Source organism: Sapajus apella, unplaced genomic scaffold (genome assembly GCF_009761245.1).
Source record: "Sapajus apella isolate SASKATOON/1434 unplaced genomic scaffold, GSC_monkey_1.0 scaffold47, whole genome shotgun sequence".
Classification (NCBI taxonomy): Eukaryota; Metazoa; Chordata; class Mammalia; order Primates; family Cebidae; genus Sapajus; species Sapajus apella.
Genome location: NW_022436987.1, coordinates 6,099,416 through 6,123,742, shown reverse-complemented (window position 1 = coordinate 6,123,742; position 24,327 = coordinate 6,099,416). Strand labels below are relative to the sequence as shown.

At 43.4% G+C, this 24,327-nt stretch overlaps 1 protein-coding gene and 1 non-coding gene across 5 annotated transcripts; both read left to right on the top strand.

The window, feature by feature from the left end:
• Positions 1 to 2,034: 2,034 nt before the first annotated feature.
• On the top strand, positions 2,035 to 14,258 carry EIF4G2 (eukaryotic translation initiation factor 4 gamma 2). 4 transcript variants are annotated; one of them, XM_032240745.1, is made up of 22 exons: positions 2,035 to 2,435; positions 3,772 to 3,898; positions 4,271 to 4,336; positions 5,289 to 5,429; positions 6,301 to 6,403; positions 6,887 to 7,018; positions 7,102 to 7,168; positions 7,256 to 7,407; positions 7,720 to 7,830; positions 7,999 to 8,082; positions 8,160 to 8,258; positions 8,858 to 8,999; positions 9,094 to 9,254; positions 9,597 to 9,710; positions 10,298 to 10,423; positions 10,566 to 10,670; positions 10,758 to 10,973; positions 11,062 to 11,320; positions 11,599 to 11,803; positions 11,925 to 12,136; positions 12,226 to 12,347; positions 13,433 to 14,258. In XM_032240745.1, exons 8-22 carry the CDS (start codon positions 7,324 to 7,326, stop codon positions 13,496 to 13,498), a joined length of 2,106 nt encoding a protein of 701 aa, XP_032096636.1. In that variant the 5' UTR covers positions 2,035 to 2,435; positions 3,772 to 3,898; positions 4,271 to 4,336; positions 5,289 to 5,429; positions 6,301 to 6,403; positions 6,887 to 7,018; positions 7,102 to 7,168; positions 7,256 to 7,323; the 3' UTR covers positions 13,499 to 14,258. The 4 variants fall into 4 exon arrangements, with proteins under 4 accessions (XP_032096636.1, XP_032096638.1, XP_032096637.1 ...); XM_032240746.1 differs by having other exon boundaries at positions 2,187 to 2,435; positions 3,834 to 3,898; XM_032240747.1 differs by lacking the exon at positions 9,597 to 9,710 and having other exon boundaries at positions 2,107 to 2,435; positions 13,433 to 14,254.
• LOC116525402 lies at positions 9,763 to 9,903 on the top strand. Its single transcript, XR_004257682.1, has one exon. It is a non-coding gene; the product is annotated as a small nucleolar RNA SNORD97 (small nucleolar RNA).
• Positions 14,259 to 24,327: the final 10,069 nt, after the last annotated feature.

The following is a 24,327-nucleotide window of genomic DNA, read 5'->3' as shown; positions in this document are numbered from 1 at the left end:
TGGTGGCACACACTTGTAATCCCAGCTATTCAAGAGGCTGAGACAGGAGAACCACTTGAATTCAGGAGGTGGAAGCTGCAGTGAGCCAAGATCATGCCACTACACTCCAGCCTATGTGACAAAGTGAGACTGTCTCAAAAAAAAGTTTTTTTTAAAGGTTTTACTTAATGTTTTATTTAATCTTTACTAATTGTGAATCCTTCTGCTATGGGCTTTGCAGGGATGATTTCAATTTGAAATCTTTCTATTTTAAGTGAGAGAAAGGTAATTGAAAGATTGTTTTATCAGTATTTTTACTTTTTCTACATTAGGTTACTTACTTCCAGGTCAATATCTCACATAAACTCCTATCTGCAAAGCCCCTAGCAAAAGGGTTCACAATTAGCAAAGATTAAATAAAACATTAAGTAAAACCTTTTTAAATGTTTTTAATTATTGAATTTTAAGTGTCTTAATTATAAGAACATCTGACTTTTAGAGCTAGGTGAATATTCTCTTTGAAGTCTAGAGAGAATAGTTTTTGAATATTACTCTTCCTAGTAAACTCATGTTTTCATTCATTATCAGATAAAGTACCCAGTTATGTAAAAATATCATATATACTAATGCATTTTTGCAAACCTTGAAGCCCTACAGAGATTATAAAGAAATATTATTCTGGTTTTATCATGAAGCTAGAAGGGTCCAAAAAATTACAAAGTGAAACCTCTTGTATTTAAAACAAAACTTGCACCACCACCACCCCCAAAATAGTTTTTTTTTAAAGGAGAATCAATCTTCCAAGTTTTAAAGTTCAAGTAAAATTGATTTACTAGCAATAATTGTAGTAACAGTAAGGTGGGGAATGACGACTTTATGGCAAAGATCTACAGATGTTGGAATTGTGTTAGAAACTTTCGGAGCCACACCACAGCCTTCTATTAACACATTTAAATGTAGTAGGCAAAACCAATTTCCCTGAAAACTGTATTAAGGACCAGGTGCTTTACTACCAAGAGCTGTTTTGACACATCAAACAAAAGTTTGGGTGTTTGAAAATCCTGCCTCTTACTGAACACTTTCTTTAAAAGTCATGCATGTTAAAATTTCCTGCCTTTGACTACATGCTGTATCAAGTACTGTATGTTAAAATGGAGATGGGGAGGTTTTTGTTGTTTAAGTTTATGGAAATATGACTCCATTTTAGTATAGCTACAATGTCCAAACGATGGAATAAGACCCATCAATACATTATCTGAGAAGTATAAATAGTGCAACTTGCCGGATTTGAAAAGCCTAATCCTATTTTTTATGGTGGACGTTAAAATGAAAATACACAACTGACAATGTTTAACGTGCACTTACAAAAAAAAAAAAAAAAAGGAGCTAGCAATTTGAAATCCTCCAAACACCCGTGCTCTGCAAACACTTCTTCCAAAGAAGTGTGACACACAGGGTGTTTTCCTCGGTGACCGCCAGCCGGACATTCCTATGGGAAAAGCTGCTGCTTGTGCGCGGTACAAAGACAATCAATCCCTTCCTTTCATCCCTTTCTCATTCACTCTGCAGGGGGTGGGCCAATAAGGAACTGAATGAAGCTCTCCTTTCGCTTCAGGGCGCAAGTCTTGCCTACTTCCCACTACTCTCCGGGTTCCCTAAGGCTGCCGAAACAGAGGACCTGGAGCCGGGTAGTGTCCGGCGCTGCGTCCGGGGGCGCCAAGGCATCAACCCGACTGACCTGGCCTGAGGAGAGGCCCAGGACGCAAAGAAAAGCAATGCTCACTCGCCGCGCACGGGGCTCAGGAGAGATAAGGGTGCGTTTTCTTCCCATATTCCCGCTGAGAAAACGAGGTCGGGCGAAAAGGGGCTGGTACAGCTGGAATATGGGATATGGACTCAGGGAACAAAGGGACTGGAGCAAGAAGCAGCAGCCACACCAACGCAGACTCAAAAGGGCTCCCCGGCTTTACGCACGCAGCCCGCATCCCCACAGCGCTCGGCGCCCCTTACGCCACCAGCTCAGCCTCAGAGACTTCGCGAATATGGCTTTGCGCACTGCGGCGGGGCTGCGCCGCAACCGAGCTCGGCCCTGTGGCTCCTCCCCGCAGCCCTTCGCGGATTGGTGGTAGACGGCGACCGGGCCGCTGATTGGGCGGCGAAGGAGCCATTCGGGGCGGCTCTGGTGGGTTCGGCTGCCCCAAGAGTGATAAGTTCGGCTTCAGACACGCCTCAGCGCCAGCAGTGAGCCGGAGCTCTATGGAGGTGGCAGCGGGTACTGGGTGGCGGCTGCAGCAGCGACTCCTCTGAGCTGAGAGTTTCAGGCCGTCCCCGACTCCTTCCTCCCCCTTCCCTCCCCTTTTTTTGTTTTCCGTTCCCCTTTCCCCTCCCTTCCCTATCCCCGACGACCGGATCCTGGGGAGGCAGCTGCATTAGCAGCTGCTGAGTTCTCGGTGAAGGTGAGTGGAGCTGCCGCCGCCGCCGCTGCCGCCGATTGGAGCGCTCTAAAATGGCCGCCGTCCCTGGCCTCTTCTAGTGTGGTACAAAATGGCGGCCGCAGGCGGAGCCGGGTGGGGCGACCCTTTTTTAGCATTTCCTGTGCGCTTCAGACACCTGGAAAGTCTTGGCCTTTGTTCTCCCTTCCTGTTGCTGACGGAGTAGAAGGAAAACGTCAGTGTTGGCCAGACCGCCGTGCAGTCATGGCCAAGTGGCCCATCCCTGCGGGGCTGAGGCCGTGACGGACCGAGGCACGGGTGTGCTCAGACGGCGAGGGAGCGTGGCTCGGGCCGCGAGCGCCGCGGCAGGAGGCACGCGGGCCGGCAGGGAGGGCCCGGCCGTTGGCGCGGGACCAGCGAACCGCAGGCGTCCCGGAGCCCGGCCTTCCGGCGGGGAGGTGTGTAGGGCTCGGAGTCGGCGGGGCTGCCCTTCGTGGGGGAGGAGAGAGTGAGTGATGGTTTCTGCCCCTTTTGTCAGCCGAGGAGGCCGTGGCGAGGCGGCTGTCAGTCCCGGGGGGATTTATGGGGCAGGAGGGGGCCCGCTTGGAGGCGGCGGGTGGGCAGGAGGCCGCCTTCCTGCCGGGAGAACAAAGAGCCGGGCGCTGGGCCGGCGGGGGCGGCCTCCGCTGCTCCTGACTGCGGAGCGACCCGCGGCCTTACCGAGAGGCTGTCGGAAACACTTCCCTAACTTGCGCCTGGGTGGGAGGAATGCTTTGCTCTTTTGTTCCCAGGAAGGGAAAACGGGGCGGAGGTTCCTGCTGCCATGTTGCGGCCCTGGTCTTCCTCCTGCGAGTGTTAGCCCCGTACACCCGGCCCCCTCTCGCGCGCCTTTCCACGAGCTCCACGGGGAGGAGGCAAAAGGGTGGACGGGGGTAAACTGCTGAACAGCTTTCGGAGAGGTCTTATCCAGTAGCTGGCGTCCCCGTCGAGGCAGTAAAAATTACTAGGGCAGATATTTTCCACGTGTTGTTGCCCCTGTCTGTAGAGTTAGATTTTTCTGTTGATCTCAGTGCTGAGTTGTAGTAAAGGTGGTAGAATGTGGCTTTTCAAAAGATTCGTTTTGAGCAGTTTGAAATGCTCGTGTTTCTATGAAGTCTCTTTGCATTCTTGAACACCGAGGAATTTCCAGGTGGCTAAACAAAACGTAGTTGTCCATTTGTGTTTTGAGTACATTCTAGTTCAGTCTTGCAGATCTGCAGTGCAGTGACAGTGCCAGGATCTGAAATATGTTATAATTGAGTGAAGGCTTATGGATCTGTAAGTTAGCAGCGTCTAATTTTGGTGCCTTTTCTCCTTCCAGGTATTTGATTTCTCCCATCCCCTCCCCTCCCCACCCCATCTGTTAATATTATTCTTTTGAAGATTCTTCGTTGTCAAGCCGCCAAAGTGGAGAGTGCGATTGCAGAAGGGGGTGCTTCTCGTTTCAGGTACATCTAGATTTTATTTGAGGGAGTCATTTGGAAAAGGCCAGTCCCAAAACCTAGTTACCACAGCAGATAATTCCAACTTAATGGGCTGCAATTTTCAATTTAAAAGTTGTTAAATTTTCATTGACAGTCTTCTAAGAACTGCCATCTGAAGAATAGATAAAATCTATTTATTTGCTTTTCCTTTGGGCCCAAGTTTAGTCTTCATTTGTAGCATCATAGATAAACACTAAAATATAGGCCTGGCTCCAGTCTGGGCAAAATAGCGAGACCCCCATCTCTACAAGAAAAATAAAACACAAAATAGATTCTTTATTCTTTCTGAGAGAGACATAGTTGGTGTAAACCAAAAATTTGTTTTCTTTTAAATAGTGCTTCTTCGGGCGGAGGAGGAAGTAGGGGTGCACCTCAGCACTATCCCAAGACTGCTGGCAACAGGTGTGGTAAACATGTAAAAAGCAATGAGCTAAAGTCTTTCCCATGTGACAGTATAATTAAGGCAATAGCCATCAAGACTCCTAATCTTAAGGGTCATGGTTTCTTTTGGGTATCCTAAATATAAAATATCAGCTTTTGATTAGAGTCGAGGCTCTCAAACTGTTACTTTTTCTTTATTCTTTGCGTTATTATTACTGATGTTTTTTCTGACATCAGTAGCTATTATTCCTACTAATTGGTATTAGTAAAGTGATAAACATGCAACATGGTCAATAAGACATTAGAAAGTGTTAATTTGCAGCCTGTACAGTAGCTTACATCTGTAATCCCAACAACAACTTTGGGAGGCAAAGGTGGGAGGATTGCTTGAGCCTAGGAGTTTGAGATCGGCATGGGCAGCACAGCAAGACCTCCTATGTTTAAAAAAAATGGATCGAGACCATCCTGGTCAACATGGTGAAACCCCGTCTCTACTAAAAATACAAAAAATTAGCTGGGCATGGTGGCGTGTGCCTGTAATCCCAGCTACTCAGGAGGCTGAGGCAGGAGAATTGCCTGAACCCAGGAGGCGGAGGTTGCGGTGAGCCGAGATCGCGCCATTGCACTCCAGCCTGGGTAACAAGAGCGAAACTCCGTCTCAAAAAAAAAAAAAAATGTTAATATCCAAAATGTGGTTCCTGGATCTGTTGATGTTGAGAATATTTGCTAGACATGCAAATTCTTAGGCTGGACCCGAAACTAGTGAAAGCAGAAACTGGGTGGGCCCAGCAATCTGTTTTAACAAGTCCTTCAGGTGATTCCGATACACACTATTGTTCCAGAACCACTGATCTCCTTAGTTGGCTTTTGGAGGGGAAGTCGAGAAAGCCTAAATTACTTTTTCTATTTAAAAGAATTTATGATGTTTAACATTTGGTGTGTGACAGTGTTTTTGTTAATTTTTATTAATCAGCGAGTTCCTGGGGAAAACCCCAGGGCAAAACGCTCAGAAATGGATTCCTGCACGAAGCACTAGACGAGATGACAACTCCGCAGCAAACAACTCCGCAAACGAAAAAGAACGACATGATGCAATCTTCAGGAAAGTAAGAGGGTAAGTTTCTAGGTCTGTTTTACTAAAAGATGGGAAGAAGTATTGATTAGCTGTTATTTCTCTGGCGTGTGTGCTTAGAAGGCAAGGTTCATGCCTAAAGTATATGTTTTAATGAATGTTCATAACAGTTTTTTTAAAGTGTCTTGAACCGGCCGGGCGCAGCAGCTCATGGCTGTAATCCCAGCACTTTGGGAGGCCAATGCAGGCAGATCACTTGAGGTTGGGAGTTCTAGACCAGCCTAGCCAACTTGGTGAAACCCCATCTCTTCTAAAAATACAAAAATCAGCTGGGTGCAGTTGCAAGCACCTGTAGTCCCAGCTACTTGAGAGGCTGAGGAAAATCACTTGAACCCCAGAGGTGAAGGTTGCAGTGAGCCAAGATCACACTACTGCACTCCAACCTGGGTGACAGAGCAAGACTCTGTCTCAAAAAAAAAAAAAAATTGAAGAATAACACATCATACTTTGGGGCTTAGAGTTGCTTTCAGCTATTGGATTGCTGTCCATAATCCTGTTGTGCTAGCGTTTCCCTTGGCTAAAGGAAATGGTATGTTATTTAAGCCAGTGAAGCAGGGAATATAATGGTCTTAGCTCATGTTGTTGTCTTGATAATGAGATTTTTGCAGTCTAACCGTGAGAAAAGGATTCTTGTCAAAACAGTTGGGAATCCCTCCACCCCCATCTAGTTCAAATAATTGTAATTAAAATCGCAGGTTTATTTCTGCATCCTTTGGTTCTACATGAGTAAGAAATCATGTCTTGCTTTTAAAGGGAGCAAGTAGAAGAACAGTCCGTATAATTTAAAGGCAGTTTTTCAATTCATATTTTGTGTGTTAGCTAACGCTTACAATGTAATTCCTTTTTTTCCCAGCATATTAAATAAGCTTACTCCTGAAAAGTTTGACAAGCTATGCCTTGAGCTCCTCAATGTGGGTGTAGAGTCTAAACTCATCCTTAAAGGGGTCATACTGCTGGTAAGTTTTAAATATTGGCTTAACTCAAAAGGGAGAGGGAACTATTTAACAAACTCAAGTGGTATTTTTTTACATTTGGATTACTGCTTAAAACCCTTGAGGTGTGAGCTAAATAGGTATGTATTTTTGAAATACTGATGGTGATTAAAAAGAACCCTGACATTTAGTAGCATTAGATTTAACAGGTAAATTTTAGGTTTATGCTATCGTTGGATAAATAGGGGTGTTTAGCAGGCTATTCTTTTTCTTTTGTGGAAAACACCATAAGTCTTGGAAATGCATTGTATGAGAGTTTATGTAAAACTTAGTTTTGATATACATGGCATTTTCTGACTCCCAGGAGCTGGATGTGACTAGATGAGACCTGTAAAACAGGGCATTTTTGGTACATTGTAATAGCTAACGTTTAGATGGTTACAATTTTCCTAAAGAAAGAGTTCTTAAAGTTTTCGTATTTAGTTTAAGCAATGACATTTTCTGTAGATTGTGGACAAAGCCCTAGAAGAGCCAAAGTATAGCTCACTGTATGCTCAGCTATGTCTGCGATTGGCAGAAGATGCACCAAACTTTGATGGCCCAGCAGCAGAGGGTCAACCAGGACAGAAGCAAAGCACCGTAAGTGGTAGTTTTTGTTTGCTTATTTTAAAGTTGACTTCAAAAATTGTCTTAAATGACAAATTTCTTTTTTTTTTTTCCAGACATTCAGACGCCTCCTAATTTCCAAATTACAAGATGAATTTGAAAACCGAACTAGAAATGTTGATGGTAAGAATTACAGTTGATACTAAGTAGTATTGTATATTTTCAGCTTAATTCTGAATGTTGGTTTACTTCATTGGTATTTTTTTTCAGTCTATGATAAGCGTGAAAATCCCCTCCTCCCTGAGGAGGAGGAACAGAGAGCCATTGCTAAGATCAAGATGTTGGGAAACATCAAATTCATTGGAGAGCTTGGCAAGCTTGATCTTATTCACGAATCTATCCTTCATAAGTGCATCAAAACAGTAAGTATGATGGGGAAGTTAGGCTTAGGCGAATGTCGTCAATCACTACTACATTGAGTCAGTTATCTAAGAGGGTGGTTGACTAGTTAAATACAGATGGGCAACAACATTTACTAAACATAAATGAGTAATTTGGAAGTATGCGGTGTGTTTGACAAAGTAGGGTTAGAACTGATAAACACAAATCAGTAGAGAGCACTATACTAGATTCACTAGGAACTAAGAATGAGTCATTGCAAACGTAAAGGGAAAGTACTATGCCTAAGTAGAGTAACTGTACAATTTTATCAACATGGCATTTTATTCCTGTAGCTTTTGGAAAAGAAGAAGAGAGTCCAACTCAAAGATATGGGAGAGGATTTGGAGTGCCTCTGTCAGATAATGAGGACAGTGGGACCTAGATTAGACCATGAACGAGCCAAGGTATGTGTGTAGCTGATGATGGAAGCAGTTACAAGTACTTTGCCTATTTTGTGACATCATAGGGGATTGCCATATTTAGCCATTAACTTGGTTATCTAGAAGCCTTAAAAGCTGTAAATTGTACAATTTGCTTTAGCTCTTCCAATTAATGTGTTATTCTCTTACCAGTCCTTAATGGATCAGTACTTTGCCCGAATGTGCTCCTTGATGTTAAGTAAGGAATTGCCAGCGAGGATTCGTTTCCTGCTGCAGGTAAGACTGGTTTCTTTAAATGCGTTGGTAAACTGAGTTTTTTGTTTAGGAATATTAAAATTATTTTTCAATTAAAGGATACCGTAGAGTTGCGAGAACACCACTGGGTTCCTCGCAAGGCTTTTCTTGACAATGGACCAAAGACGATCAATCAAATCCGTCAGGATGCAGTAAAAGTAAGATTGGGTTTTCTTTGTTTTCGTTTGTCACATAGACTTTGTGTTTGTAGAGCAGTATGGGATCCCCTCCCCACCCACCCCAAACACTTGAGGAGTCTCTCACATCTTAGTGGTGGAACTTAGTGTTTTTAGTGTCTTGTCTTTTTTTTTTTTTTTTTTTAAAAGACGGAGTCTTGCACTGTCACCTAGGCTGGAGTGCAGCGGTGCAGTCTTGGTTCACTGCAACCTCCGCCTCCCAGTTCAAGCAATTCTCCTGCTTCAGCCTCCTCAGTAGCTGGGACTATGGGCTTGTGCCACCACACCCCACTAATTTTTTTTTGTATTTTTAGTAGAGGTAGGGTTTTACCATGTTGGCCAGGCTGGTCTCGAACTCTTGACCTCAAGGAATCCAAGGAGCTTGGGCCTCCCAAAATGCTAGGATTACAGTTTTGAGTCACTGTGCCTAGCTTTGTCTGCCATTTTTGAAAGACATTATTTACAGAAATAACATAACTGATGGTTTAATATCTAGGATGTCCTCCCCATTTGGAAGAATTTTAGGTTTAAGTAAAATAGTGTCCAGAGACAAAAAGTGCTTATTCACTTCATTTCTAAAGGATCTAGGGGTGTTCATTCCTGCTCCTATGGCTCAAGGGATGAGAAGTGACTTCTTTCTGGAGGGACCGTTCATGCCACCCAGGATGAAAATGGATAGGGACCCACTTGGAGGGCTTGCTGATATGTTTGGACAAATGCCAGGTAATTTTGAAAAAACAATGGTTTCATTAAGCTAAAAAAAATCAGTTTTAACTTTTTTGTCAGTTTTGAGAGTTGTCCATATATGTATTTTAAGGTAGCGGAATTGGTACTGGTCCAGGAGTTATCCAGGATAGATTTTCACCCACCATGGGACGTCATCGTTCAAATCAACTCTTTAATGGCCATGGGGGACACATCATGCCTCCCACACAATCGCAGTTTGGAGAGATGGGAGGCAAGTTTATGAAAAGCCAGGTAAGTAAATATTTGAGTGTTTTGTTAAATTCTGCAATATGTGTGATTCCATTTGCTATTAAAACTATTTTAGGGGTGCATGTTTTCTAAACCATATTTATATCCGTAACATTTATTTCAAACTGAAATGCTTATCCTTAAGATCAATAAAATATTAATAAAATCACGTCACTGTATTTGACAGTTAGGTTAGATTTTTATTCTTCCCTGCTTCATCTTTTACTTTCTCTGGGCAAATTCAGTTAAGCTTTCCTTTTGGCTTGGCTCATCCCTTTGGTACTTGATTACCGTAATTTGTGGACCCCTTTTTATCTAGACTTTCTTTCTCCTTTTCTGAAATAGGGGCTAAGCCAGCTCTACCATAACCAGAGTCAGGGACTCTTATCCCAGCTGCAAGGACAGTCGAAGGATATGCCACCTCGGTTTTCTAAGAAAGGACAGCTTAATGCAGATGAGGTACATTTGCCTATGTTACTTATATACCATAGTTTGTCAATTCAGAAATTTATTGCCCAATGATTATAAAAAGACGCGTTATAAAGAGGACTTATGCTGGAGTTCTTTACATTTTTCTCTCTTTCCTGTACTACTTTTTCTTTCTTTAAATGTCCAGCGTCCTATGAGCGAAGATTATGAGATATGAGGGCAAGTCTCCTAAAGTCTGTTAGAGCAAGGAAAATGGTTTTCAAGATATTGTGGTTTCCTTCTAAGTAAGGTGGTTTAACAACTAAGAATAAAACGCATTTTTAAACTGTAGTTAAATTTGCAGTTTTTTATTTGAATATTTTAGTCATGCTAATCCTAAAAGAATTCTCATAAGTGTGAGATTTATAATAGTATCTCACTACTATATGCATTCAGTCTTTAAATTTTTTGCCAGAAATTAAACCTGCTAACATGAAGTACCGTCTTGAGTTTTTAAGAAAGCTTATTTCTGCCCTAGATTCTGTCATGTTTGTATAGGATTTTAGGGTGTTAACATTTAATATGTTTGCCAATTGCATGCTGTTAATTTAGGTGTTTTGATTTGTTTTCAATTCCAGATTAGCCTGAGGCCTGCTCAGTCGTTCCTAATGAATAAAAATCAAGTGCCAAAGCTTCAGCCCCAGATAACTATGATTCCTCCTAGTGCACAACCACCACGCACTCAAACACCACCTCTGGGACAGGTATGAACCATAATATGACAGCATTTTCTATTGTTCCATTATTTTCTAAAGATGGCTGCAGACTTTTTTTCTAAATGAAGTGTGTTCATCCCTCTAATTTCATGTTCCTTTTTTTAAAAAATGTCTGTCGTTAATTGTTTAGACACCTCAACTTGGTCTCAAAACTAATCCACCACTTATCCAGGAAAAGCCTGCCAAGACCAGCAAAAAGCCGCCGCCATCAAAGGAAGAACTACTTAAACTAACTGTAAGTTTTAAGTGCCCCATTTTAGTGTAATTAGCCTATATTTGAGATAGGGAAAACATTAAAGACACTTGCATGTGTTCTTCACAGGAAACTGTTGTGACTGAGTATCTGAATAGTGGAAATGCAAATGAGGCTGTCAGTGGTGTAAGAGAAATGAGGGCTCCTAAACACTTTCTTCCTGAGATGTTAAGCAAAGTAATCATCCTGTCACTAGACAGAAGCGATGAAGATAAAGAAAAAGCAAGTTCTTTGATCAGTTTACTCAAACAGGAAGGAATAGCCACAAGTGACAACTTCATGCAGGTAAAACTGGACACCTTACTGATTCTGTGATAAGAACTCTTACCATTCAAATTTGAAAACTAACAGACTGTTGTATATTTCTTCTAAGGCTTTCCTGAATGTATTGGACCAGTGTCCCAAACTGGAGGTTGACATCCCCTTGGTGAAATCATATTTAGCACAGTTTGCAGCTCGTGCCATCATTTCAGAGCTGGTGAGCATTTCAGAACTAGCTCAACCACTGGAAAGTGGCACCCATTTTCCTCTCTTCTTACTTTGTCTTCAGCAATTAGCTAAATTACAAGATCGAGAATGGTTAACAGAACTTTTTCAACAAAGCAAGGTCAATATGCAGAAAATGCTCCCAGGTAAGACAATCCTGACTTGTTTGTTTTGTTTTTATTATATCTAGAGATTTCTAGTACCTTGAGTGGGTTTATGTAGGTTAGACAGTCTGATTGTCCTTCCCAGATAATGGTAAACATCACCACAGATTTCACCACCTTATAAAAATAGATTTATGATTTAACTGCTTTCCTTTGATCAATCTTGTATACTTGAGATATATTTGTGAAGTTCTGCTCTTTGGACAGGACAGCTTGGTAAAATGAACTATTGGATGATGCAAGTGGTTTTGTCTTTTCAGAAATTGATCAGAATAAGGACCGCATGTTGGAGATTTTAGAAGGAAAGGGACTGAGTTTCTTATTCCCACTCCTCAAATTGGAGAAGGAACTGTTGAAGCAAATAAAGTTGGATCCATCCCCTCAAACCATATATAAATGGATTAAAGATAACATCTCTCCCAAACTTCATGTAGATAAAGGATTTGTGAACATCTTAATGACTAGGTAAGATGAATGGTCTTCTATGTTTCATGTACTAGAAAACGATGTCTACAAAGCGGAAGACTAAGTTGTCTCTTGAGGAAGAAAACTCACTTGAGTTCTAACAAGACCTCTTTCTGTCCAGCTTCTTACAGTACATTTCTAGTGAAGTAAACCCCCCCAGCGATGAAACAGATTCTTCCTCTGCTCCTTCCAAAGAACAGTTAGAGCAGGAAAAACAACTACTACTTTCTTTCAAGCCAGTAATGCAGAAATTTCTTCACGATCATGTTGATCTACAAGTCAGCGCCCTGTATGCTCTTCAGGTGCACTGCTATAACAGCAACTTCCCAAAAGGTAAGAAGACTTATATCAGAAGAACACTGTGGGGCAGTTCTTGAAACAACACACTAAATAATGGGCTTATTCTTTCTATTTTTTTAAAGGCATGTTACTTCGCTTTTTTGTGCACTTCTATGACATGGAAATTATTGAAGAAGAAGCTTTCTTGGCTTGGAAAGAAGATATAACCCAAGAGTTTCCGGGAAAAGGCAAGGCTTTGTTCCAGGTAAGTCTTTTGTTAAAAATTTGGTCTGCTTATTTCAGTTTGTTTGGTATTAACTTAAAATGAAGAGCCTTTGTCAAATGAAATACAGGCAAGATAGTGCTAGTTATTAGTTTGTCTTCACCCATACATTTTATTCTGCACTATTTAAAGCTGTGATTAAGTAAATGAATAGAATAGAATGAATCAATTCTAGTGGTAAGATGTTAGAGGTAGCTAACACATTTTTCAAGGAGGATAGCTATTTATATAGATGGAGGCGACTATGTACAAGTTTTAAGCTAAAAAATGTCAATAAAGAAGAACTTGCAGCTGGGCATGTGGCTCATGCCTGTAATTCCAGCACTTGGAGAGGCTGAGGTAGGAGGATCACTTGAGCTCAGGAGTTGAAGACTAGCCTGGGCAGCATAGTGAAACCTTGTCGCTAAAAAATACAAAAAAGCCAGATGTCATGACATGTTCCTGTGGTTCTGGTGCTACATACTTGGGAGGATTTCTTGAGCCCAGGAGGCAGAGGTTGCAGGATCTGAGATCACATCACTGTAGTCCAACTTGTACAACAGTGAGACTTGTCTCAAAAAAAGAAAATAAAAAGTTTATTAAAAAGGAAGTTGCTTCTGATTTCTCACAATTTGATTTTGTCTTACTGACTGAAGTTGTAGCTCTAGGGGAAGGACATCACATTCCCAGATCACAGTGAGTGCATTAATCACCTGGAGAACAGTTTAAAAGTAGGTTCCAGGCCTAATGCCAGAGATTCTGGTTTAGTAGGTCTGTGATACAAAATCCACGTGATTGTCATACTACTAGTTTTCCAGGAGGCCCAGGCTTTGATTTGAGAAACCTTGGTCCTGTAGCATCTTACTACCTTTTTACTGCTGATTATAAAATAGGTTGATGAGAATCATCCTTGCAGGATTCTGGATAATATACCACTCACTGTTCATATAACTTAATATATATACAAATTATTTGTAAGGATGTCCTTGTTTCATATTCTAAAACTGTAGTACCACCTAAAACTTGGTCTTTGGTTGGATTTCTATTTATATCATGAACTATTTTAAGTTACAAATGTTAATTTACAGGTGAATCAATGGCTAACCTGGCTAGAAACTGCTGAAGAAGAAGAATCAGAGGAAGAAGCTGACTAAAACCAGCCAAAGCCTTAAATTGTGCAAAACATACTGTTGCTATGATGTAACTGCATTTGACCTAACCACTGCGAAAATTCATTCCGCTGTAATGTTTTCACAATATTTAAAGCAGAAGCACGTCAGGATTTCCTTCTGCATAAGGTTTTTTTTGTAGTGTAATGTCTTAATCATAGTCTACCATCAAATATTTTAGGAGTATCTTTAATGTTTAGATAGTATATTAGCAGCATGCAATAATTACATCATAAGTTCTCAAGCAGAGGCAGTCTATTGCAAGGACCTTCTTTGCTGCCAGTTATCATAGGCTGTTTTAAGTTAGAAACTGAATAGCAACACTGAATACTGTAGAAATGCACTTTGCTCAGTAATACTTGAGTTGTTGCAATATTTGATTATCCATTTGGTTGTTACAGAAAAATTCTTAACTGTAATTGATGGTTGTTGCAGTAATAGTATATTGCCTGTATTTCTACCTCTAGTAATGGGCTTTATGTGCTAGATTTTAATATCCTTGAGCCTGGGCAAGTGCACAAGTCTTTTTAAAAGAAACATGGTTTACTTGCACAAAACTGATCAGTTTTGAGAGATCGTTAATGCCCTTGAAGTGGTTTTTGTGGGTGTGAAACAAATGGTGAGAATTTGAATTGGTCCCTCCTATTATAGTATTGAAATTAAGTCTACTTAATTTATCAAGTCATGTTCATGCCCTGATTTTATATACTTGTATCTATCAATAAACATTGTGATACTTGATGTAGTGATGGGTGGCTGTAAATGGCATCCACAACCTGAAGAATTAATCAGACAGGTCACAAGTCTTATTAATTTGGAGAATATTGCTACACATTGCAACTAAAATTTGGTGACATTTATTTCTGTCAGACTGAAATGATCTTTGGACGAACTTAGCTACCTGTGCATGCTCAAATGGGTGATAGCAGAACCAATCAATATTTTTTTGTCCTGTTTGGGCCAGGGAAGCTGTTACACATTACGGCATTCACCTTCCCTGAAGTTTTAAGTTCATAAGCTTTTGGTGGGTATTTTGAGTACAGCAAAATGAAGGCTAAGCAGATTTGTATGAACCTATTTTAGATTTTAAAGGAGCTGTAAATTATTGCTGACTCTGCCCAACCCTTCCCACCAAGGGGAGGAAATAATTTTTAACCTAGCAAAAGGGGAGTAGATGGTTAGGTAGATCAATTCAGTTACTCTTATAGCCAGAATTCCCTCAATTCAGCCAGGGTATCAGGCCACGGGAAGTTTCAGAACGAAGCCCGGTATGCAGTGGTTTGTCTCGTTCACAGAATCATGCTTTAATCTTCCCACCCCATACATGTCAAGAGCTACACAAAATGTGTAATACTGCTTCCTTGTTCCAAAGACACCTAATAAGCAGTACACTTTATAACCTACCATACTATGAACAGCAGTACTTGGATATAATTGGGATGTACCTTGCACAATGGCCAATGTTTTTAGTATCAGCGTGTAGTGACTACTCTTCATTCACTTCATAGTGACTTCAAAATAAGACTGTATGTCTTTACTGCTCCAAATTTCTACTGCAAAATTGAAACAGTTGTCCAGTTTTCCCCATTCTCAAGCCTCATTTAGGGCTTCACAACCCTGGTTCTCTACACCAAAATTTTGTCAAGGTCACCAATAACTCCAATGCTGTATCCAGTAGGTTTTGACCCTCCTGTAGGCAGCATCTGACATGTTACTCATTCCTTGGAAATGTTAAATTGTTCCCAGGACACCTTTTTCTTTCCACCTTGCTAACTCCTGCTTCTCAGTTTCCAATGGGAGATGTCTGATCCCTTAACACCTTTTCAGTTGTCATACTTTGCATCCAGTCTAGCATCAAATCCTGTCTATCTCATTCCAAACACTTTAGAAATTGAACAACTCTCTTCTTCACCCAGCCACCCTCATTTCTTACCTAGGTACCACAGTATCCTTAACTGGCCTCCCTGCTTAGTCCTCACCCTCCATTTTGTCTTCTCAGCACAGCACCACTTGGCTCAAAGCCCACCCATCGTGCAAGGTACATCCCAAGTATATCCAAGTACTGCTGTTCATAGTGTGGTAGGTTATAAAGTGTGATGTTTGTTAGGTGTCTTTGGAACAAGGAAGCAGTATTATACATTTTGTGTAGCTCTTGACATGTATGGGGTGGGAAGATTAAATTTTTATGTCAAATTAAGATGGCTTCCCATCTGCTGGGATTTTTATGTCAACATACTTAATTTGGTCTACATGGCCCTACATCTGATTTTCTTATCCCTATCCCCACGTTTACCCCATGACCTTTTTCTCTGATCTAATTTGCACTGCTGCTGGCACTTAATCCTGTTCCCACCACACTGGCCTTGCTGCCCCTGGGACATGCCAAGCATCTTGGAGGTTTTATGTTCCTCCTTTCTTTTGGATAACTGGATGACTGGTTTCTCCCCTTCCTCAGGTCTTGACTCCAATGTCTTTTATTGGTAAATAATTCTAATAACCCTATTCCTGCAGATAAGGGGCAGGAAAGAAATGTGTGTGTGTGTATAATTTTTAAACCCTAAACACATCCTCATCCCTCTTTGTATTTCCATGTCTTATTACATGACATACTGCATATTTATATCTGATTCCTGCTAGAATGTGAAGAGCATGAAGTATTTGACAGTTTTTTTCACTGTTGTATTCCCAGCACCTAGAACTGCCTAGCACCCAGTAAATCAAATATTTGTTCAACCAAATCATGAATTAATAAAATTACCCTCCGTGGCAGGATGTGGACACAGAGGAAGGAAGTAGTGGAAAGACCTCAGACCAGATGGATCTAGGGGTTCTAGATCTGGGATTCTTCTAGGCTTCTAGATCTAGGGTTCTAGAGTTCTAGATCGATCTAGGGCTAATCTTTACCACTTAGAAGCAGTGAAATCTTAGGTAAGACATTTGAGTCTTGATTATTTTAGAAAACGGGGCTCAGCCTGGGCAACATGGGAAAACCCATGTCTACAAAAAATCGAAAAATTAGGTAGGTGTGTTGGTGCACATGTGTAGTCCCAGCTACTCGGGAGGCTGAGGTGGAAGGATCACTTGAGCCCAGAATGTCGAGGCTGTATTGAGCCGTGATCACACCACTGCACTCCAGCCTGGGCGACAGAGTGAGCCCCTGTCTTGCGTGAATAAATGAAAACGTGCTAACCTGTGTAGTGGTGAGCTCCTGTAGTTCCAGCTACTCTGAAGGCTGAGGTGGGAGGATTGCTTGAGCCTAAGAGTAAGGCTGCAATGAACTATAATCACGCCATCGCACTCCAGCATGGCAGACAGCAAGACCCTATCTCAAAAGTGTTTTAAAAAGAAACAGGGCTAATACTCAAAGATTGTCATGACAGCTAAAGAAGCTAATATGTGAAAGTCACTAAGGAGAGCATCCCACAGAGCAGCCCAATAGATACGAATGTCACCTTCCCAGTAGCCTGAGATAACCTTTTTCCCCAGGAGAACTGCTTCCATCCTCTGAACTTCCACAATCACTGGCTAGATCTAATGGGTATAGCTCAGTCTTATTTGATGAATCAAAAGCATTCACCAGTTGACTTTCCTCTTTCCTAGTTTGTTTTCTCTCAGCTTCTCTTCAGTCTCCTTTAAAAGCCCTCTTTTGTCACTTGGTCCCTGAATGTTGCTGTTCTGCCTCCCTCCTTCAACACTGTCACTCACTCCTGTGGATCCAATTAACAGCTATGTGCCGATGACATCTATATCTTGAGTCCAAACCCCTTTCCAGAATGTCAAACTCACACATCCAATCAGCCCCTGGACATTTTATCTGAATGTGCCACAAGCACTTCAAACTCAATATCCATCCCTAAACTTTCCAGCAAACCAACATTCCCTCCCTTTCTAACTAACTAAACCGTATTCTTATGCAAACAAAAAACAAGTCATCCTTGGCACCTGCTTCTCAACCAACTCCCACATTGTATCCATTCCTGCATTACAGCTATTGAAACTATTCACTTCTCTCCATGTCTCTCCACTGCCACCACCTTGGTCCCGGCACTGTCATCTCATGCCTGAGTCACTGCAGTAAAAGGGCTCCCTTCCTCTCACCTTGCTTTTGTGGCAGTCCATTCTCTACATTGCATTCCAAGTGAACTTTCTCAAAGTCTGGTTCTTTCTGTGCCCTTGAATGGCTCCCAATTTTCCTCAGAATTAAGTTCAAATTCCTGGCTGGGTGCGGTGGCTCATGCCTGTAATCCCAGCATTTGGGGAGGCTGAGGCAGGAGGATCACTTGAAGCCAGGAGTTCAAGAGCAGCCTGTCTCTACAATGGCAAAACCCTGTTTCTACAAAAAATAATTAGCCAGGTGTGGTAGTGTGCTCTTAGCTCCTCAGGAGGCTGATGTGGGAGGATCACTTGAGCCCAGGAGGTTGAGGCTTCAGTGAGCCCTGATAGCAACACTGCACTCCAGCCTGGGTGACAGAATCAGACCCTGTCTCAAAACAATTTTCTTTAAGTTTACATTCCTTAATCTAACAGTTATGGTCCTGAGCCCTCTGCTGTTTGCCCCCCTTTACATTTCCCTTCATCTCCTTTTCTCTGGGCCTTTGCACAGGCTATTTCCTCTGCCTGAAACATTGCTGTTCACACCTCTGCATCCCCCTTCATCTAGGTCCTTCTTCAGGTATTAACATAAATGTCCCACTCTTGAGAAACATGACTTCCTCTGCCAAGACTGAGTTGGGAATTTGTACCAGTCAGGGTCCTTGGTTGCAAAGGAGCGAAATGTAATCTGGACAAACAAGTAGAAAGGAAGTGTTATTGGAACTCCACTTAAGAGACCCACCGGAAGCCCAGAGAACCAGGCTTAGAAATGGACGATAATATGGTTTGGCTGTGTCCCCACCCAAGTCTCATCTTGAATTGTATCTCCCATAATCCCCACTGGCTGGAGCAGTGCTATAACCAGCCCCATTAGATCCTAGAGCTTCCTCTGCCAATATCTCAGTGATGGCAGGTCCAGGTTTGGAGTCCCAAGAAAAGCTCACAGTTGACAGAGCTTGGATCATGCGCCCACTCCTCACTGCCTTGGCTTCCTTTATTGGAGCGAGGATCTGGCATTTTGAGCCTCTGTTGTGTCAAGCAGACCCTGACTCCCACCAAGGGGGAACTGGAACTGTGGAAGGGAATTGAGTGAACAGCCCCCCAAACGGTAACTGTCTACTATGAGGGCCCTCTGTAATCCAGTTTCTCCTCTCGACAAGTCCTATACTGCTTGGGGCCACCTGCTTCCTGCCTGTCCTGCCACTGTCCTGAGAAAAGCTCCAGGAAGGGGAGGAGTGTGTCTCTCCTCGTCATCCTTCTATTTCCATATTATGGACCAATAAATAGGTATTGAATGCAATAGTGAATCCAGATTTTGTGGAACCTGAATATTATACATCTATGGGACAGGGGAGCTCTTAAACGAAAAGAATACAAAATTAGGTTCAGGGCCCAGAAAGAGTCCTGTGTAAAAGGGTGGCCTTGAAACAAACTTCATTCACTCCATGGTAACCCTAAGTGAGTTACTATAGTTGACATAATAAGTTGTAAACAAACAAAAAACTTGTAACTATTTGTCCCAGTTCACTAGACAGAAACTAAAAACAGGGTAGTTATCAATAAATACATGCTTGTTGAAGCCAGGCATGATGGCTCACCCTTGTAGTGTCAGTGCATTGGGAGACTAAGGCAGGAGGATCACTTGCACTCAGGAGTTTGAAAACAGTGGGCAACACAGTGAGACCGCATCTCTCAGAAAAAAAAAGCAACAGCCAGGCGTGGTGGTGCACACCTGCAGTCCCAGCTACTCAGGAGGTGGAGGTGGGAGGATTGCTTGAGCACAGGAGGTTGAGACTGTAGTGATCACACCATTGCATTCCAGCCTGGGCAACAAAGCAAAACACTATCTCTAATAAAAAGAAAAGAAAAGAAAATGAATGCTTGTTGAAACGACTTGAGCTTTTCTCATTTGTGATTGTCTCACCCTCAACCATTTCCCAGCGCTTCCAATCCAATGACAAAGCACCCAGCTCCCCACATTAACATATTCATGTGTGCATTCAAAAGTGTGTGTCTCCTCTGTGCCTGCCTGCTCTGGGGGCTGGGGTACAACGATGAGGAAGACTCAGCCTCTTCCCTCCAGCTCAGACAGTGACAGGGCCAGGTGATGGTCCCCTGGGAGGGGTGACAGGTACCTTGTGAGCTGAAAGGAGGAAACATCGTGGAGAAGCTGAGATGTCTGGAAAGAGTCGTTTTCCCTGCAAACATGCGAGGGACAGCTTTCCAGGCAGAGGGGCGTCTTTTCTGCCTGGTGACCCAACTTCGCCTTCCTCCTGGCTCCACAGAGCTCCCATTCCCCCTCCACTCCACGCCAGACGGGCAGATTCTATCTGGCAGCTGTGAGGGCCTCCTTCCTCTCCTGTTGCCGTGGGTGATGTGGACCAGCTGTGGCTGTCAGCCTCCAGGGTGCCGAGGGGGACACAGTTCACAAAGCTGTTTCCCACCCCTTTTCTCACTAGCTTAAGAGACAATTTTCCAAGCAAAGCCCTCCAGAAAATCCAAGAGCTCTGGACGAGGAGACACGTGAGTACAGGGCAGAGAGTAGCGGACACAAGACACTGAAGTCCCACAGATTCCGCAGCTCCCACAGGCTGCCCCACCCCGCAGCCCTGCCCTCGCCGGTCCTGATCGAGCGGGAGCGCAGGAGGCTGAGCTGGACCCAGGCCCCCCGACAGATCAGCAACGCTGTCCCCACAGCGCCCTCTGCCGGGCTGCCGGGAGACCACCTCTGGCAGGTTGGGATTGCTAGGCTGTGGCTCTTGGACGCGGAGGCAAGACCGACACCCACCCATCACACTCCGCTCCTGGAGAGCGGGAAGTGAGAATGTTGCCCTGGGCTTGGGCTCCTGTCAACGGTGCATGACACGACAATGTGACTGGTAGATAAGGAGTGACTCCTGGATTGCTGCTCAGGTCAGCTGTGCAGCTTGCGGAGCCACAGAGCAGAGCACAGGCCCCAGCTTCCCCCCTCATCAGTTCCGGGAGCCCAGGCCAATCGCTGCACCTCCCCGGGCTCTATTTGACTTACCTGTGAGATTATCCTTGGTCTGCCCAGCTCTCCAGTGTGTTTCAAGGGACTGCATAGATAGGTATGGAACACCCGTGATGGACAGCTGTGGAACTGTTCTACAAGTCAATGCGTCTCGCAAATATGTACTGAGTACCGACCATGTGCCAGAGGCTACTCCAGTGCCAGAGGTGTAACAGTGATGATGAGACAGTCTTCTGGAACAAACATTCTGGGTGACAGCAGAGAGAGAGTAAATCAGCAAACGCACAGTGCCAGGCAGTAAAAAGTGCTGTATGTAGGGATGCAGAATAAGGGCTAGGGAATGGAGTGAGTGCTGCTTGAAAGAGGGAGTTCTGGGATGGCCTCAGGAGGAGGTGGCCTTTGAGCAAAGACCTAAGAGACGCCAGGGAGTGAACTCCACAGCCATCCGGAGGAAGAACATTGCCGGCGGAGGGGAGGCCAAGCCAGAGGCCCTGAGATTGGGAATGCACCTGGCCTGTCTGAGGAACAATTTGGTCAAGCAGAGGGGAAGGCTGGGGAGAAGGGCACCAGCCAATGCAGAGAACGATTCAGACCCAGTAACGACTTTGGCTTTTATGCTGAATGGGATGGGCTATCTTTGGAGGATTGCTTTTTATCATTTGCTAATATCAATCCTTCCTGAAGACCAGCCAGTGCCTGCACTGCGTCCTGAGCTCTGCTAGGACGGATTATGATTACTAGCTAACGTTTACTGAGGGTTTTTCATATGCCAGGCTAGACCAAGTGCATCAGGGTAGTCATCCCTTGTGACCTTCCCAACATCCTTGAGGCAGGTGCTTCACTATCCCCATTTTACTGATGAGGAAACTGAGGCTCAGAGAAGTAAAGCACTGGCCCAAGATCTTTCACGTTTTTGGCAAGTAGTAACGAACTCTTCTGCATTGTACTGAGCCATTTTCCCACTGCTATAAATACATTACTCGAGACTGGGTAATTTATAAAGGAAAGAGGTTTCATTGACTCACAGTTCCACATGGTTGGGGAGGCCTCAGGAAACTTACAATCATGCCATAAGGTGAAGGGGAAGCAGGCACCTTTCTCACAAGGCAGGGAGGGAAAGAGAGAGAGAGAGAGAGAGAGAGAGAGGAGAGAGGAGAGAGAGGGAAAGGGAGAGAGAGAGAGAGAGAGAGAGAGAGAGAGTGTGTGTGTGTGTGTGTGTGTGTGTGGAGGAACTGCCAAACACTTATAAAACCATCAGATCTCCTCGTGAGAACTCCCTCACTATCATGAGAACAGCATAGGGGAAACTGACCCCAAGACTGAGCCACCTCCCACCAAGTCCCTCCCTCGACCTGTGGGGATTATAGGGATTACAATATGAGATGCGATGAGATTTGGGTGAGGACACAGAGCCACACCATATCATGCATGCTCTTTTGAAGCACTGGGCCACACATCTGTTAAGTCATAGGGTGGTGATTCAAACCCTGCACTGTAACTCAAGAGCCGGTGCTCATGCCAGGTACACCAAAATGCATGTTGTGGTGGGGGACAAAAACTGAGGAGAGAAAGTAAAGGGCCCATAGCAGAGACAATGACCTCCTCACGCGTGGAAGTGTAACGCGAGCAGAATGAGCACAGTGAGGTGCAGGCGCATCTGAGGGGTGGGCTGTAGGACCTGAGGTGAGGAAGAATCAGCCCTCTAATCCCTCTGTCATGGGTTGAATTATGTCCCCAGCCCCCAAAGATATATGCTGACATCCTAACTCCAGGTACCAGTGAATGTGACCTTCCTATTTGGAAACAGGGTCTTTGCAGATGTAATCAAGTCATTAGAGGAGGCCCTCATCATATTAGATTAGGAATTTGAGAATAGCCTGGGCAACATAGTGAGACCCCATCTCTTAAAAAAAATCATATTAGTTTAAGGACTCCTCTAATGACTCGGTTACAACTGCAAAGACGTTATCAGCCCCCAAAAGATAACTGTCTATTATGACAGTTATCACCTTATGATAAGGGTCCTTATCATAAGACAAGTGACACACACTCATGCAGGGTGAACACCATTTGGTGACATGGGCAGAGATTGGAGTGACGCCTCTACAAGCCAAGAACTGCCAAGGTTTGCAGCAATGACAGCAGCTAGGCGAAAGATGTGGATAGATTCTCCCTAGAACCTTCTGATGGCCTGCTGACACCTTGATTTTGGATTTCCAGTCTCCAGAACAATGAAAGAATACGTTTTTGTTATTCAAGCCACACCGTTTTTGGTACTTCGTTATGGTGGTCCTGGGAAACTAATACATTGCCCCAACCCCAGCACCATCACCTCCATCCAGGGCCACCATGCCCTCCAGCTCTGTCCCTTCCGCTCTCCTGCCCAGAACCCACCAGCTGCTTCACAGCTCAGCTGGGTGCAGAAAGGTGAGGGAAGGGCTTGGATGAATCAGAAAATAAAATAAGTGAATGAATGAGCAGCGGAGCTCTAATTTTTTCCTGAGAAAAATTCTTTGAAGAAAGTTAGTAATCTTCTTTAGTATTAAAAAATTAGAAAATAAACCAAAAGAAAAGATATACAGCTAAGCATATTAAAATTTTTCGTAATTTGGGGTGAGGTGACTTTTCTTCATTTTTATTTATTGATTTATTTTTTTGAGTTGGATTTCACTCTGTTGCCCAGGCTAGAGTGCAGTGGCATGATCTCTGCTCACTGCGACCTCTGCCTCCCTGGTTCAAGCAATTCTCCCTGCCTCAGCCTCCTGAGTAGCTAGGATTACAAGCACCTGCCACAACACCTGGCTAATTTTTATATTTTTCAGTAGAGACGGGGTTTCACCATGTTGGCCAGGATGGTCTTGAACTCCTGACCTCAGGCGATCCCACCTGTCTCGGCTTCCCAAAGTGGTGGGATTACAGGCGTGAGCCACAGCACCCAGCCTGGGGTCAGGTGATTTTTCTAAGCATGTTACCAGGAAAGTTCCAGATTCTGTGGGGCCTGGAGTTTACATACTTTATGGGGGAAGGCTCTCTTTAGGAAAAAGAAAACAAAATCACAATCACAAATGAAAAATTAGGTGCAGCCTTGGAAGAGGCCCAGGCAAGTAAGGAACTGATGCCTAAGCTTTAACTTCATGGAACATCTATCTCTATGTGAAAAAATGTATATATATCCAGAAACCGTGACGAGAAATGTTGACAGATGTGCCTATTAATCTGCTTGTCCCAAAATGTTATAAAGGATAAATAAAAATATTTGCCATGTGCACAATAAAGGGTTAACCACAAAAATCTTTAAAAAAAAATCAGTGGGAAAAAAGACTAACCTTTTTGAGCACTGACTATATTATTCTCAGAACAGTCCTGGGATGTAGACATTGTTAACCCAATTTAAACAGTAGGAAATTGAAGCTGAGGAGGATGGAGCCATTGTTCAAAGTCACATCATTTGTCAGAGGAAGAGATAGTATTTAGAGTTCAAATAACTCTAAAGCCTGTATTTTTTCTATTACACAGTGTCAAAATTGGAGCTGATTTCCAAAGATGGGGAAAACAAAACAAAATGTGGCAACCTATAAATACCTGTAGGTTTTGTTTTGTTTGGAGACAGGGTCTCATTCTGTTGCCCAGGCTGGAGAGCAGTGGCGCAATCTCAGGTCACTGCAACCTCAACTTTGTGGTCAAATGATTCTCCCAGCTCAGCCTCTCAAGTAGCTGGAACTATAGGTGG

Coding starts and splice junctions, on each gene's coding strand:
- EIF4G2 (XM_032240745.1), top strand. CDS start 7,324: ATGTTGGGAAACATCAAATTCATTGGAGAGCTTGGCAAGCTTGATCTT. Junction 10,974..11,061: donor CAAGTGACAACTTCATGCAG/GTAAAACTGGAC, acceptor ATTTCTTCTAAG/GCTTTCCTGAATGTATTGGA. Junction 12,348..13,432: donor AAGGCAAGGCTTTGTTCCAG/GTAAGTCTTTTG, acceptor GTTAATTTACAG/GTGAATCAATGGCTAACCTG.